This window comes from Protopterus annectens, chromosome 12.part0 (assembly GCF_019279795.1).
Source record: "Protopterus annectens isolate FY-2018-M chromosome 12.part0, PAN1.0, whole genome shotgun sequence".
Lineage (NCBI taxonomy): Eukaryota > Metazoa > Chordata > Ceratodontiformes > Protopteridae > Protopterus > Protopterus annectens.
Window position 1 is genome coordinate 164,571,759 of NC_056746.1, and position 12,707 is coordinate 164,584,465.

Here is a 12,707-nt window from a genome sequence, read left to right on the forward strand (position 1 = left end):
TCTAAAACCCCTGACATAACTACATTATTTTCCTACTTCTCAGTGAACTGCAACTCTACCCATTGGTGTATAAATAATAGAAACAAACAGAAAGGTAACATTCAAACCAAAATGATAGGCTGCCCTATTTCTGTAGTTGCTAACCTTCTCACAGATTGTTTTTTGTTTGACGACTGCTGCTCCTCCCAGAAGGTGTAACCTGTGCCGTTCACCCTTTGGGCTCACTCCACTCCCCGTACCTTTATACATCCCAACTCCTCGCCAACCAACACCTCTCCAATCACAATACACCTAAGCCAAACCCCACGCACCTGTAGATCTACATCACCCCAAACATCCACCCCTCCTACAATGCTCTACATAACATATCTCCCTATAATCCCATTTCTCTTACCACTCTCACACTTTTTCCCAACCCTTGTCATAACTCACACACACTCCATTACATCTTACCATCAACCTCACTTCCCATCCTACTCATCCATCTCACATGAACTCTTTACCTCTAACCCAATCTATTTTTTCAAACTAAAACTGCTCCCAACCCCAAACCCCCCTTTGTACTCCCCTCTTAAATGTGGTACCAGAAAAGCACTACTTTCACACAACCCAAGCTGTCCTTGCCCAACACACTGCCTCACTGTTCTACTCCACCACATCTCTCGCCAGTGACATCCAGCCCAACCCCGGACCCATCCCTAACCTCAATCTCACCAAACCCTCCACTCAACCGACAAACTCAAAATCCATTCACCTTACAAAACTTAATGCACAAAGCCTAAAAAACAAAATCCCTAACCTCCATGCCTGGCTCTCCCATAACCACCCTGACATTACTGCCATTTCTGAAACCTGGCTGAAAACCTATATAAAAAAATACAGAAATCCTACCACCAGGTTTCCAAATCATTCGCAATGACAGAGCCCACAAAAAAGGAGGTGGAGTAGCAATAATCTATCAATAATTTTTGTAACATTGTGACAAGCCAATTGCAAATATCATGGAGCTTATCTGTAAATGTTTAATTACCTGTATGAACTATGTCCTTTTGTTACGTGAAATGTAACTTGCAATTATTGTGAAACTTTTCTTCCCGGACCTCCACTGAAAACGAGGTCTTCTTGGCCCAGTGGACTTCCCTGGTCATCAAACTTAAATAAAAATAAAATATCACACATCTTTTTTTACAATTCCTCAGATACATGAATTCACGTGATGCCTGAGCAGACAGCACAATTTTAATACAATTGCCCATCTCAGCTGGGAGCACCATTGTTTAGCAATTCTGTTACCTACCACACAGACACTGCATTAACAACAACAAATAAATGAATAGGGAACATGTTGTGGCTACCTGTCCTCCCAGTGTGAAAGTAAGGGATATGTCCACAGTACTAAGGGGGGAGGGGGCAGAGTGGTGCTGTTCGTAACATTGTAATGTCACAGCAAGATTTCCTTCAGTTTGGCTGTGGTACATTCTGTGCGGACTCTGCATGTCCTTCCTTTGTGAGCATGGGTTTTCTCTTGGTATCCTCCAACATCCGAAAGGCCTGCATTAGGTGGAGTGGTGATTCAGCCGAACATAGGTGTGCATGCATGATGCAGAAAAAAAATGCCTTTTCTAACTTACCTAGTAAGCTCCGTGGATGATAACTGCTGTTCATGGGGATGCTACAGGAGTTAACATTCCTTTAGCTATTATAGACATAAACACTTTCTAACCATGGTTCAAAATTAAAATGGGTCTGTGTGAAGTTGGGTTTAAAGGGTCTTTTGCCCTCTTTGGGTACTATAGCCATTTTAGCCTTCTTCCTAGACTCTGGTACTGTCTGTCTTTTTAAAATATTGTTAAACAAAGCCTTCTAGCTCTTTCACTTTCTTCCATCCTAACTTCTGCAGGAAGGATGGCTCAGTGGTACAGAGGTTGCATTGTTGCCTCACAGCAAGAGGTTTTCCGGTTCAGTTCTCGGATAGGGTGCCTTCTGTGCAGAGTCTGCATGTCCTCCCTGTGTTCATGTGGGTTTCCTGTGGGTGCTCCGGTTTCCTCCTACGTTACACACCTGTAGCGTTTCTCCCCAGGCCTCCGCTGAAAATTGGCTTAGTTCCAAGTTGGACTTACCCAGTAAACAAATGTTAAATAATAAATAAATAAATAAATGTCATCTGTTCTTGAATACTTCCCAGTTAACAGACTGTACATCACCATTTTTTATCTCACCCTCTCCCATCTTAGCTATTAATTCTTGAGCTTCAGCTACCTTTAAGTATGGCATATTTAGGTCTTCCATAAAAAAATTTCCATTTGTATCTTTTCTTGGTCTCCCCATTTCTCTGTTCTATATAGAATTTCCAAAATATCTCTAATACTACTATAGGGTGTCTGGTTACTTTTCTAGTCATATGCTCCCTAGGTTTGGCAACACCCCTTTGTATTTTACTGTGGCCTAAGATGTTGTGCTAATAGCTTTTGTGCTGTGTGGTTGCTATCAAAAAATACTTGCTTAACTTGTTACAGCCGAGTGATGCCTCTAGGTGCTTCTGCAGTTACATCCTACTGACATCTCTAGGCGTCAAATATTGCTTGTTCATATTTGCATTAATATTTCCAAAACCAGTGTTACATACAAAGTTCTGAAAGATTTTGCATTAAAGCTTACACAATGGCAAACACAACTGTATTGGTATTTAATCTCTGTCTAGTGCAGGTAAAGAGATAATTTCATATTTTTTCTAAATATCTCGACAAGCAAGTAGCACAGACAGGGACTACAGCTTTTTGGAAATGAGCTTTAAGCATTTTTATAAAGTTTATGTGTGGATGGGAAATAGAAAATTCACCCCAGGGGTCACTCCAGTGGCTCTACTCGACAGAGGCACTAGGAACCAAGGTCGGGGGCATGATGCCGGGATAATCCTATGGGCTAGGCTTGTAAAGGCTCCAGGGCCATTAGTCTAGTAAACACCTATGAATAATTTTCACTTGGAAAGAAGAGTTCCAGAAAAGGCGGCCTTCTGCTAAGAAGGCTCTAGAAGTGTAGTGAATTAAGTGGAAGGGAATCTCAGTCCCGAAGATCATCCTAACCTGGATCTAAGTAACCTATAAATTTAGAAATGCGCAAAATGCAGTGCATATCACTTTAAATAAGTTACTGCTACTCCGTAAACAAGTACAAATGTCTGTGACTGTTTCTCCCAAAGTAGTACCTGTCTTTCATATTTGTTGTGGATTATTCATTAAATTCTGCTGGCTTCTGATTTAAGTCTAGTTCTACCTTATTAAATAGCTTTTTCGAATAAGTGTCTGAAACTTGTTTATTGCTAACCATCGTCAAGGGAATACATAATTAAGTATTCTGTACACAGCTGCAAAGAACATTTGCCTTTATTTATTTATTTTTATTTGTTTTCTGGGGTAGAGGAGTGATCTCCTTGGACCTTTTTCACACTTAGCCTGTTTACATTTTGTATAATTAGTCAGGAGGTGGGCATATCATGTGCTGTCCGTCTAAACAAATAAAAGCTTTTATGAACTCAAAGCAGAATGATAAGCAGATGTTTGCAGGGCCAACCTGTAGTCATTTCTTCTTAGTAACATGGCTAGTATATGCATGCCATGGTATTCCAGATCTACTTGTTCATTTTTTCTTTGTGCTGTTTATCACCTGTTGCCTGCTAAACATCAGTCCTTTTGGCCCCTCACTCCTTCATGTTATCCAGGTAGTTATTGGGGTCTTTTTCTTATGTTGGTCTAATATCTCCACCAGTTGCTGACATGCATGTGTGCAGACGTGAGAGGCTGCAGTGCCCTTCCACGTGGGCGTTCATGTTCTCCACATGTCTTGTGATGTCTGCTGCATGATTGCACCACACAGATATTGTCTTAAAGTTTTCAGTTATGACCATAATGAGAAACATTGCCAAAAATGTCAAGAGATTCAAAACCAGCAAAACTGGCACTTATTGTTACAAGAGGGATACATTTCTAGCTTATCTTATGACTAAAAAATGGCCACTGGCAGCTGTTCAGGCAGAGATATGCAGGAGGGGATCCATCTTGCAATCCTGGGCACAGACCTGGAGCACTACCACAAAGGTTGACAAATGGAAACTAGGTAGGTTGCTGCCTAGCCCCTCCTACAGCTAATTTTGGTGATAAACATACTTGTGATCCCTGTAGGTACTGTGCTCATCCTTAGCTAGTAAGCCATGGATATCTATCTTGGTGGAAAATAATGAAACCATTAGAGGTGATCCTGTCTTCCTTCTTGGGGGGGCGGGCAATGCTAGTTTTCTGCACCACTCAGCTTCCCACATAATCAGATGAAAACTATAACCAGCCTCTCTGATCCCGGAGAGTAACCCTTTAAGTCATCTAGCCACAAACCAGAGGACTTCCTTCACAGGATGTCTACATATTTCGCTGGTCTGACTGATCTTAAATGAGGAGAAGGCTTCACTGTGTGTTCCTATACCTAGCACCACAGATCAGGGTCTGTACATCAAAAAATGTATGTTTGGTGTAGAGTGCAGAACTGGTATCTTGGGTAATATGCCGGATGCCAGTGATAGGTCCAGTGTAGGCCTCCCCTCTTGCACACATACCTTTCGGTCAGCCTGACATGCAGTGCATGTCATTTGCAAGCTCACCTTTTGTAAACTTTTACTTACTGGAAACAAGGTGCTCAGGACTTCCTCCCTCCCAAGCTTCTGTGAAGAGTCGTATAATCTCAAAGCCACTGTCTCTTGTTGGACAAGGATGTTAAGTCAGTCTCCTCACCTTCCCTGTATGACCCCTCATTTAGACAGACCCTTAGACTTATGAGAGAGCTTGGATTGAAATCAAGCCCTTATTTCATCCCACACCAATGTCTTGTTGCATACTTTGGTAAGATGTCTGAGGAGTCCTGTGTTATCCCGAATGTTGACTGGGGAGCCTGGTGGTACTCTGACTGTGACCCTTCTGCATGCAGATGCCCTCTGTAAGGCATAGCTGAGTAATTAAAGACCCCATTCAAAGCATTTTTGTGGTCTGGCATAGGTCACAAAAGACCACAACACTCCATCACCTGACAAAGAACTCAAAGATGTGAGCAGGTACAGTAATGAGAGTCCTCTTGTGCAGCACTTGGCTTTTAGCCATCTTTCATCTCCACTGTCCAAGTTCTAGTCCCTTCTAGTAGGTCAGGCCCTGTAAAATGTTGAAGACATGGCTTCCCTGTGTAGCCCATTGTAACTTCAGTTTTGTAAAGGTAGGTTAGAGGCATGCTAGAAACAATATTTTGGATAATGACTTCAAAGGGGAAGTGCTCCAGGACCTGGTTGATTACCCCCTTAATAGTGGAGCGGCCCTTGCCATTATACTGTCCCCTTTGTCTTAACCTCTTCTAAGCTCGGCCACCCCACAAAAGAGGAATAAGCTTCCTTGTTGCCTAGGAATGGCACTCGTCCCACAAAGCTGCCATTCCCTGCATCAGCTAGATCAACCAAAAGGATGCATCTGTCAGGCGTACCACAGTGGTTCTAGTTACACTCAGGGATTGCCATTAGTGGGTTAGCTCTCTGAATTCACTCCAGCTTGGAGAACCATCAAAAAGGATCAATGTGTCCTAAAAGTGGTTACTGTTGGCCATATCCTGGAGCTCATTGTTTCTCCCTTCAAAAATGTTGTTAGGCCAGTCCATCTTCGTGAAGCTCATAGAAGTTCTCATTTCAGACTGGAGGTGGGATTTTACTACTCTCTCTTAATGGTTCTGCAAAGGATGAAGAGTCTCCATCCTGTTCAGTGTCAGTAACTTCAGCCAGTGTATTCAGCACATCCTTTAACAGTCACCTAGCAGGGATTCCCAGCCTAGATGATCAGGGGTCTAGATGATGTTTCCCTACACAATGAATACCTTTTAATGCATTACACTCTAAGGTCCTCACGTGAGATTTCTTCAGTTTGCTCTGACAGGACATCATCTTCATTATAGAGTGCTGCCACTTGAACTTTCTTCAGCACCTTGAGACTTCATTCATAAAGGTGTTGGCCATTGTAGCTGAAACTCTGCAGAATAAGGACGTACATGTTCCCTTCTATTTAGGTGAGTGGTTTGTGGCAGCCCTAGACAGAATTTGCTTAGAAATATTTCTGTAGTGAGTGCTGCTTTGGTTGTAGTCCCCCCATTAATTAGCATAACCTGGGAAAAGTAAAGTAAGTTGGCATCATGGAGTAGCAGATTGAAGCTGTGATCACAACCCGAATGAACTGTATTTGAATAGTAGCTTAGGGCTGGAGCAGGCTAGGAGTGAAGTGGATAATGCCTCTTCGTCTTGGGGAGATTATATGGTCTGTCATGGCAGGACAGAGGGTACCCCCATCTGATGATAAACTGAGTGTGTGGTCCTTGCCAAGCAGTGCATGCTGTTGTAGCCAGAATCTGTAAAAACGTGTCTCAAAGGGTTGGCACTGTGAAGCATGCCATTCACCAAGTGGAGACTGGGGATAGGGATAAAGCAAAAAGGAGGGTAAAGCAAAAAGGAGCAACCTGATGGTTGACCAGGTAATGGTCTCACAAGCCTGGCTTGTCCCTGTTCAGCAAGCTGGTGAAGTACATGAAATATGTTGAGTGAACTCTGACCACTGTTGGGAAGCTTGACAACCTGTAGCATTGATTATTCCTGCCTTTATAGAGTACCCCAAAGATGTGCTTTACCTGACTAGATGAGGTAGAAAGACAAGGCCAAGGCCTGGACGCCAGAGTGTCTTCTTGGTGTAATGGCTGCCATAGTCTACCTGATGCCATTTACACTTCTAAGGAAGATTTCAGTAGCTGCAAAATCACCATGTTTTCATGGATCTTTTGTATCAGACCCTTGTCAGATTACAGAGTGGTGGACCATCTCCTCCAGCCTTTCATAGACCCTTTTTTTCTGCATCTAAGACCATCACACATTCTGAATGTAGAGATTTGCACTTCTGCCACATAGTCATTGGTGTGCAGGTTCACCAAGAGTTAATGTCTAAAACTTTATAGTCATTGGTGTGCAGGTTCACCAAGAGTTAATGTCTAAAACTTTGGGGGGCAGTCTTCCCTTAAAAAGTCAATACTGCAGGATGTAGCCTGATACTCGGATGCGTGTGCACCTGCAGTTTTACTGTTTGTGATCATAGGGACCTTCAAGGAGGATCCTCACTGTTTGGTATAACAGATATTGTCTTACTATATCACTTGGTCTGTAATAAAGAAGCTGTTTTATGGGTCATTGCTTTTCCTACAGACTTCTTTGTATAGGTGTCTTCTCTAACCAGCTGCTGTAATTCTCTGCAAGTCAGGTGAGTATGTATATGTTGTTGTGTGTGTGGATGTAATTTTTCATTGTTGATTTGCAGGCAGGTGGGCATGAGAGATGAGCAAGCTTGCATGTCGTATCAGAACAGGCCCACACAAATAACAGAGTACTGTGGAATTTCCTGACATTTTGTTGAATCACGAGTGGTGGAAAGGATGAATCTAACCAAGAATGTCTCAAAAAATTTCTCTTTATAGATCATGTGATAAAATAAGACTGTTATTTACAGACTTAACAGTTTTAGATGGTTGGGGGGGTGCGCAGTGCAACTTACAGCATACAAACAAGATGGTAGATGCTCTGTGTATTGCAGTGACAGTTGCCACTGAACAGTATTAGTCATAAGGACATGGGCAGTGGCATGCAGGGACAAACTATATTTTTGTTGCACTTCAGACATCTGTGATGCTGCTGCCACCACTATGAATTTTTTGTGTCATTAAGTACTCTTCAGAAAATACTGCTGAAGAATAATCATGGTGTAATTAATACAGGCTTTGTGTCATTTATACATATAAATAGGAATCTGTAGAAATGGGTGTGTACATATTCACATACTGCCAGTCTTTGCAATCCATAATGCTCTGATGTATCAGTGAAATCAGAGAAAGTGCAGTTGTATATTTTATTTAGCATTTGTTTACCAGGTAGGTAAAGTGGTCCAAGGGCCCTTTTCATTTACAGTCTTGGCTGGAAAGACCAGACAGTACAAGTAAGCACACAACACAATGTAGGACTATTTATCTACAAATTTTCATCGGAATCAGCAGTAACATAGTTGTATACCTAGCATAGTGTTCCTGTTTCATTTAGGAACAGATCATTTTGAATTTTCAGGTAGACACAGCTCATTACTGACCGTACAAACCAGTTTACAGTTCACCACCAACGAAGCATGAGGAGACTCTACGTCTGCAACCTTAAGTTAGATATCCCTAGAAAAAGGCAATGAACAATGTGATAGGTTCCTGTCAGATTCTAGGTTGTGGGAACATGAGTGGGGAAGGAACTGACTGAGTTAGGGCCTCATCTAGGTTTAGAATCCTATCCTAGTCAAAGGAAGAGGTAGAAGGAACGAGAAGCTAAAGCAAAGGGAAAGTAAGGGGCCCCACGCCAACCCAAGTGGAAAGAGGTGGAGGAACCATATGTAGGAATAGGTACTGCAACAGTGATCTATTTGAACATCTACTATTATGATAAGTCATCTGCACAATTGTACTGTGTTCTTTATTAGACCACAGGTGCAGTATTCATTACTTCTGGGATCACCCATGGAGCTTCGACAGTCTGCATGGTGGAAGTTGTTTTTAGGGCATTGCAAAGAATGCCGTGGAGGACAGCCTTGGCCAATCCAGTTCTAGTCCTGGAAAGAGTGTCCAACTAGTAGTGTTTGGCGAAGGTGTGGATTGAGGACCAGGAGGCTGCCTTGTAGGATGGACTTGGCATCCACTCCTTGCATAAAAGCTGTTGTGGCAATTACTTTGGTAGAGTTAGCTTTCACAGGACTAGGTATACTGTGGCCCGTGCTGTAGAAGCAAAAATGAGTGCAATGGCAGAATGGATTTGGTTGCTAACTAGCATTTCTTTTTCTCAGCAAAGGAGATGAACAACTGATTGGTTTACGTGAAGCCCTTAGTCCTATCCAGGTAAATTCTGAGATGTCTGTGTTTATCCAAAGAGTGCAGAATTATTTCCCCTGTCTTCTCTGGGAGGAGAAGAAGGCTGGTAATTTTATGGTCTGGTTGAGAGTGAATTTTTAGATTACATAAATGAGGGGTTAGTTTCCAGGCTGATCCTGCCACTATAGAAAACTAGAGTAGGCAGGACACACATTACTGCCTGCAGCTTCATTACCCTAAATAAATAAAGAACAAACTATCACTGAGGCTGAATAAAACAATTACTATTTTAATACAAAACAGTAACACACAATATGTAAAAAGGTATTGTTTTGTATTAAAATAGTAATTATTTTAGTCAGCCTCAGTGGTCGAGTTCGTTCTTTATTTGTGGCATGGTTTGAACTATGTCGACTTTTTATCCTGCAGCTCTTCTTGATTTTTACTAGCTCCAATACCCTCATGACTGAGGTAATGGTTAGTAGAAGGCCTGCCTTCCAGGAGAATAATTTTGGAGAAGTGTTAGCTACGGACTCAAATGGAGTCTGGATACGCTTTTTTTTTTTTTTTTTTTTTTTTTTTAAGATGTGTGGATCCCAAGGCAGACAGACTGAAGCTGCTTAAAGGTATACCTTAATGAAAATGTAAACAAGTTCAGATTTAAGCAGGTCCCTCAGGTGTTGTAGAATCATGGCTATCCCCCTGCTTTCCTGAGAGCCTGTTCTCTTTTCTAACATGAAGAGGAAAACATTTTCCACTTGTAGATAGGACTTCTTGCAGTAAATATCCTGAAGTCTTTAAAATTTGTGAGTACGTTTTCAATGTACTGGTACCAGAGAGGCATTAATACCCTATTATCCAAACTGCCAGCCTCAAGATCTCCAGGCTGGAATGCATGAGGCAGCAGGTCCACCATATTGGGTAGTGTCTGTTGTCATCCCTCTGCCATCCCAGTTAATAGTAAAAAGCAAGATAGTCAGAAATGGTTCTTGGTATTATTTATTTTATTTATTTATTTATTTATTTAACATTTGTTGACCGGGAAAGTCCGACTAGGTTCCACAGAGCCCGTTTTCAGCGTAGGCCCGGGGAGAAATTAGAAGACCCTTGACGTCCTCCTGGCCTTCTCTAATACTGTAGTCCCCTTGCCATATTTCCTTAAACAACTCTTTCTTACTTTATGTTGCTTGGACCTGCTTCTGCTTCCTGGAGAAGGAGCCCAGCTTTGAAGAGTAATTTCTCTCAAACTTGGGATTGGGGGGGGTGCTTTACTACAATCCATTTTTAAACACTTCAGCAATTGGGCTTCCAAACAGTTACTGTTTGTCTAGAATGGTATTGATCAACAAGGCTTTGACATCCTCAGTCAGAGGCTGGAGCTTTAACCAGGAATTGTCTCCTGGTCATTGATCCAGTGGCAGCAGCCGTGGAAGATGCATCCACAGCATTATAGTCACATTGAAAGGAATGTTTAGCTACTTGGCTGACAGTTTGGAGCAGTTCTAATAACTTGTACCTAAGGTCAGTGTCAGATACTTCTCCCATTTTTCTGCCCCATCTGATCAAGTAGGACTGGTAAGAACATTGTTATATGAATCTGGTAATTACTGGCCTAAAGGAAAGAGTGCTTGAGGTGTAGACCTTCTTAGCAAAGTTATCCAGGGTACATCTCTCTGTCATTGTGGAGTGAGTGGGGGCTGGAAAAATATTTGCTGTTTTCTCTGGATCTAATGTGATTACTACCGGGTCCCCAACTGGATTCTTACACAGTCCATCCTATAATACCTGTTAAGTATCTTGGAGGCAGCAAAATTGGTAATCTAGTGCATGAGAAGCTATGCAAAGGCATCCTTCTGGACTCCCCAACACTGGGGGGATGGCTATAGGATTGTGGGCTTCCATGTGTTGCATTTAATATCTTTTCTGGGTATCTGAAGCCTCTGTATCCTCCCACATAAAGAATTCTATCATGTTGAACACAGTTTCTCCAAATGAAATTTCTGCAGAAGTATCTTTAGCATCTGATTCAAACCCAGCAGGGTAGATATCTGAGAACATTCGACTAAATCTTCCTGATCCTGGATCTTGTGGCTTATCTTCTTCTTATGAAGAAGTTTTTTTACCTTTTAACAGGTGACCAGGGAAGGGGGTTGGACTGGAGGAATCTGAACAGGCTGAAGGGCTGGCAGGGCCTTAAGTAGGCCTTAGGCTAAGTTAAACGAATCATCTTGATTAGCATCTTTCTTGGAAGGTGGGCGTGGGTGATGTCTGTTACTTGGGGTTTTCTTTAGTGGGATGTCTGCCCAAAGGAGATCAGGGGCATGACTAAGGCTGACAGATCTTCATATTGTGGAGCCCTCCATTTTAAACCCTGGTAGGACCTCTCATTCTTCCACTGTAATAGTAGTACAGGGCTATTTCCTGCCATCCTTGATTCGAGCAACAAAGAAAACTTTATACACTTCCTTGGTCTGATCTGACGTGCTCTGGTCCTCCACCATAGTGGCCCCCCTAAAGGGAAACAGACTGCTAGTCCAGGGATTGTGAAAGTGACATACCAAAGATAGTCACTTCAAGCCAGTGAGAATGAAGAAAAGTCCATGTCCTCTCCTTCTGTCCTAGCTTATACCTCTGTTTTTTTCCTTCTTATCTAAAGGATTGACAGATGAAGATGGGCCCACTGAGAACATGGCAGAATACGACAAGGCCTTGAAACATTTGTTTTTGATGTAAAAGACCTAGCATATGCAAACAGTTCAAGTGTTCATCGTTTATAAAATACTTTTCTTTACTTTCTTACTGACAGAACTGAAAAATTGAGACTAGTGTATTAACTGTTCAAATTTTCCAGTCCTGTATGTAAACTTTTTTTTTTTTTTTTAACAGAGCACTGGAACCAGTAAGGATGTTTTAACAGAAACAGGTTTGAATCTGAGTCCAACAGCAGCAGAAGCCAAAGAGAAAGCCCGTGCAAAACGTGCAAACAAAAGAGCCCCTGCAATGGACTGGAATAAGAAGCATGAAATTTTCAGCAACTTCTAAAACTTGTGTTGGTCAAAAACTACATTTCAATGAAACCACATTTACATTTCAAAGAAAGCACAACACTGAAAGTAAATGTTTTCTCAATTTTATTTTTGATAACCAGGCAAGATGCTTATGTTACATACAGATAACAATGTGACCAAAGTTTTTTTTGTGTGTTATTTCAAACTAATTTTCTGTTTATATAATGTAATGAAATGATATATTTGCTATTATTTTTACTATAATGGCTTCAACCACGTTATTTGCAGAGACATCTGTTTATGAATGTAATGAACATTAAAAGCCTTATTATTCTAATATTTTCTTTTTCTATAATGAGACATTGTACTGATGTTTCTTTCCAATTTACAGAAATGGTGGTGCATGTTGTCAAGGGCTATAGCCACTGTAACATTTTATACAGCTATCTGTTTCTACTGGCACTTTAACTTTTGAATGCGGAGTTAACAGTTTACAGGGCCTAGAAAACCACTGCAGATGGCATAATTCAGGGCTGATTGCTACAAAAAAAACAAGCAAGCAAACTGCTGTAATTGACACCGATATGAATAACGTCACTGAGGTGTCAAGCACATTGCTGAAACTCAAGTGCTGAAAGCATACACTTTTATTTAAAATGTACTGAAAAAGCAGTTTTGCTTGTTGTGAATTTGCCGGCCATCAGAGAAAGCCAAGTACTTGTTTTTCTGTGTGAAAAATGCATTTGC

The 12,707-nt window shown here is 41.5% G+C and overlaps 1 protein-coding gene across 1 annotated transcript in view; it reads left to right on the top strand.

Annotated features, from left to right (window-relative positions):
* SLC9A3R2 (SLC9A3 regulator 2) overlaps positions 1–12,297 on the top strand; it is a 902,658-nt gene extending 890,361 nt beyond the window's left edge. Inside the window, exon 7 of the mRNA XM_044089185.1 lies at positions 11,839–12,297. Within this exon, the coding sequence (XP_043945120.1) occupies positions 11,839–11,994 (156 nt within the window). The 3' untranslated portion in view covers positions 11,995–12,297. The remainder of the gene's footprint in view (positions 1–11,838) is intronic.
* The last annotated feature ends 410 nt before the right edge of the window (positions 12,298–12,707 follow it).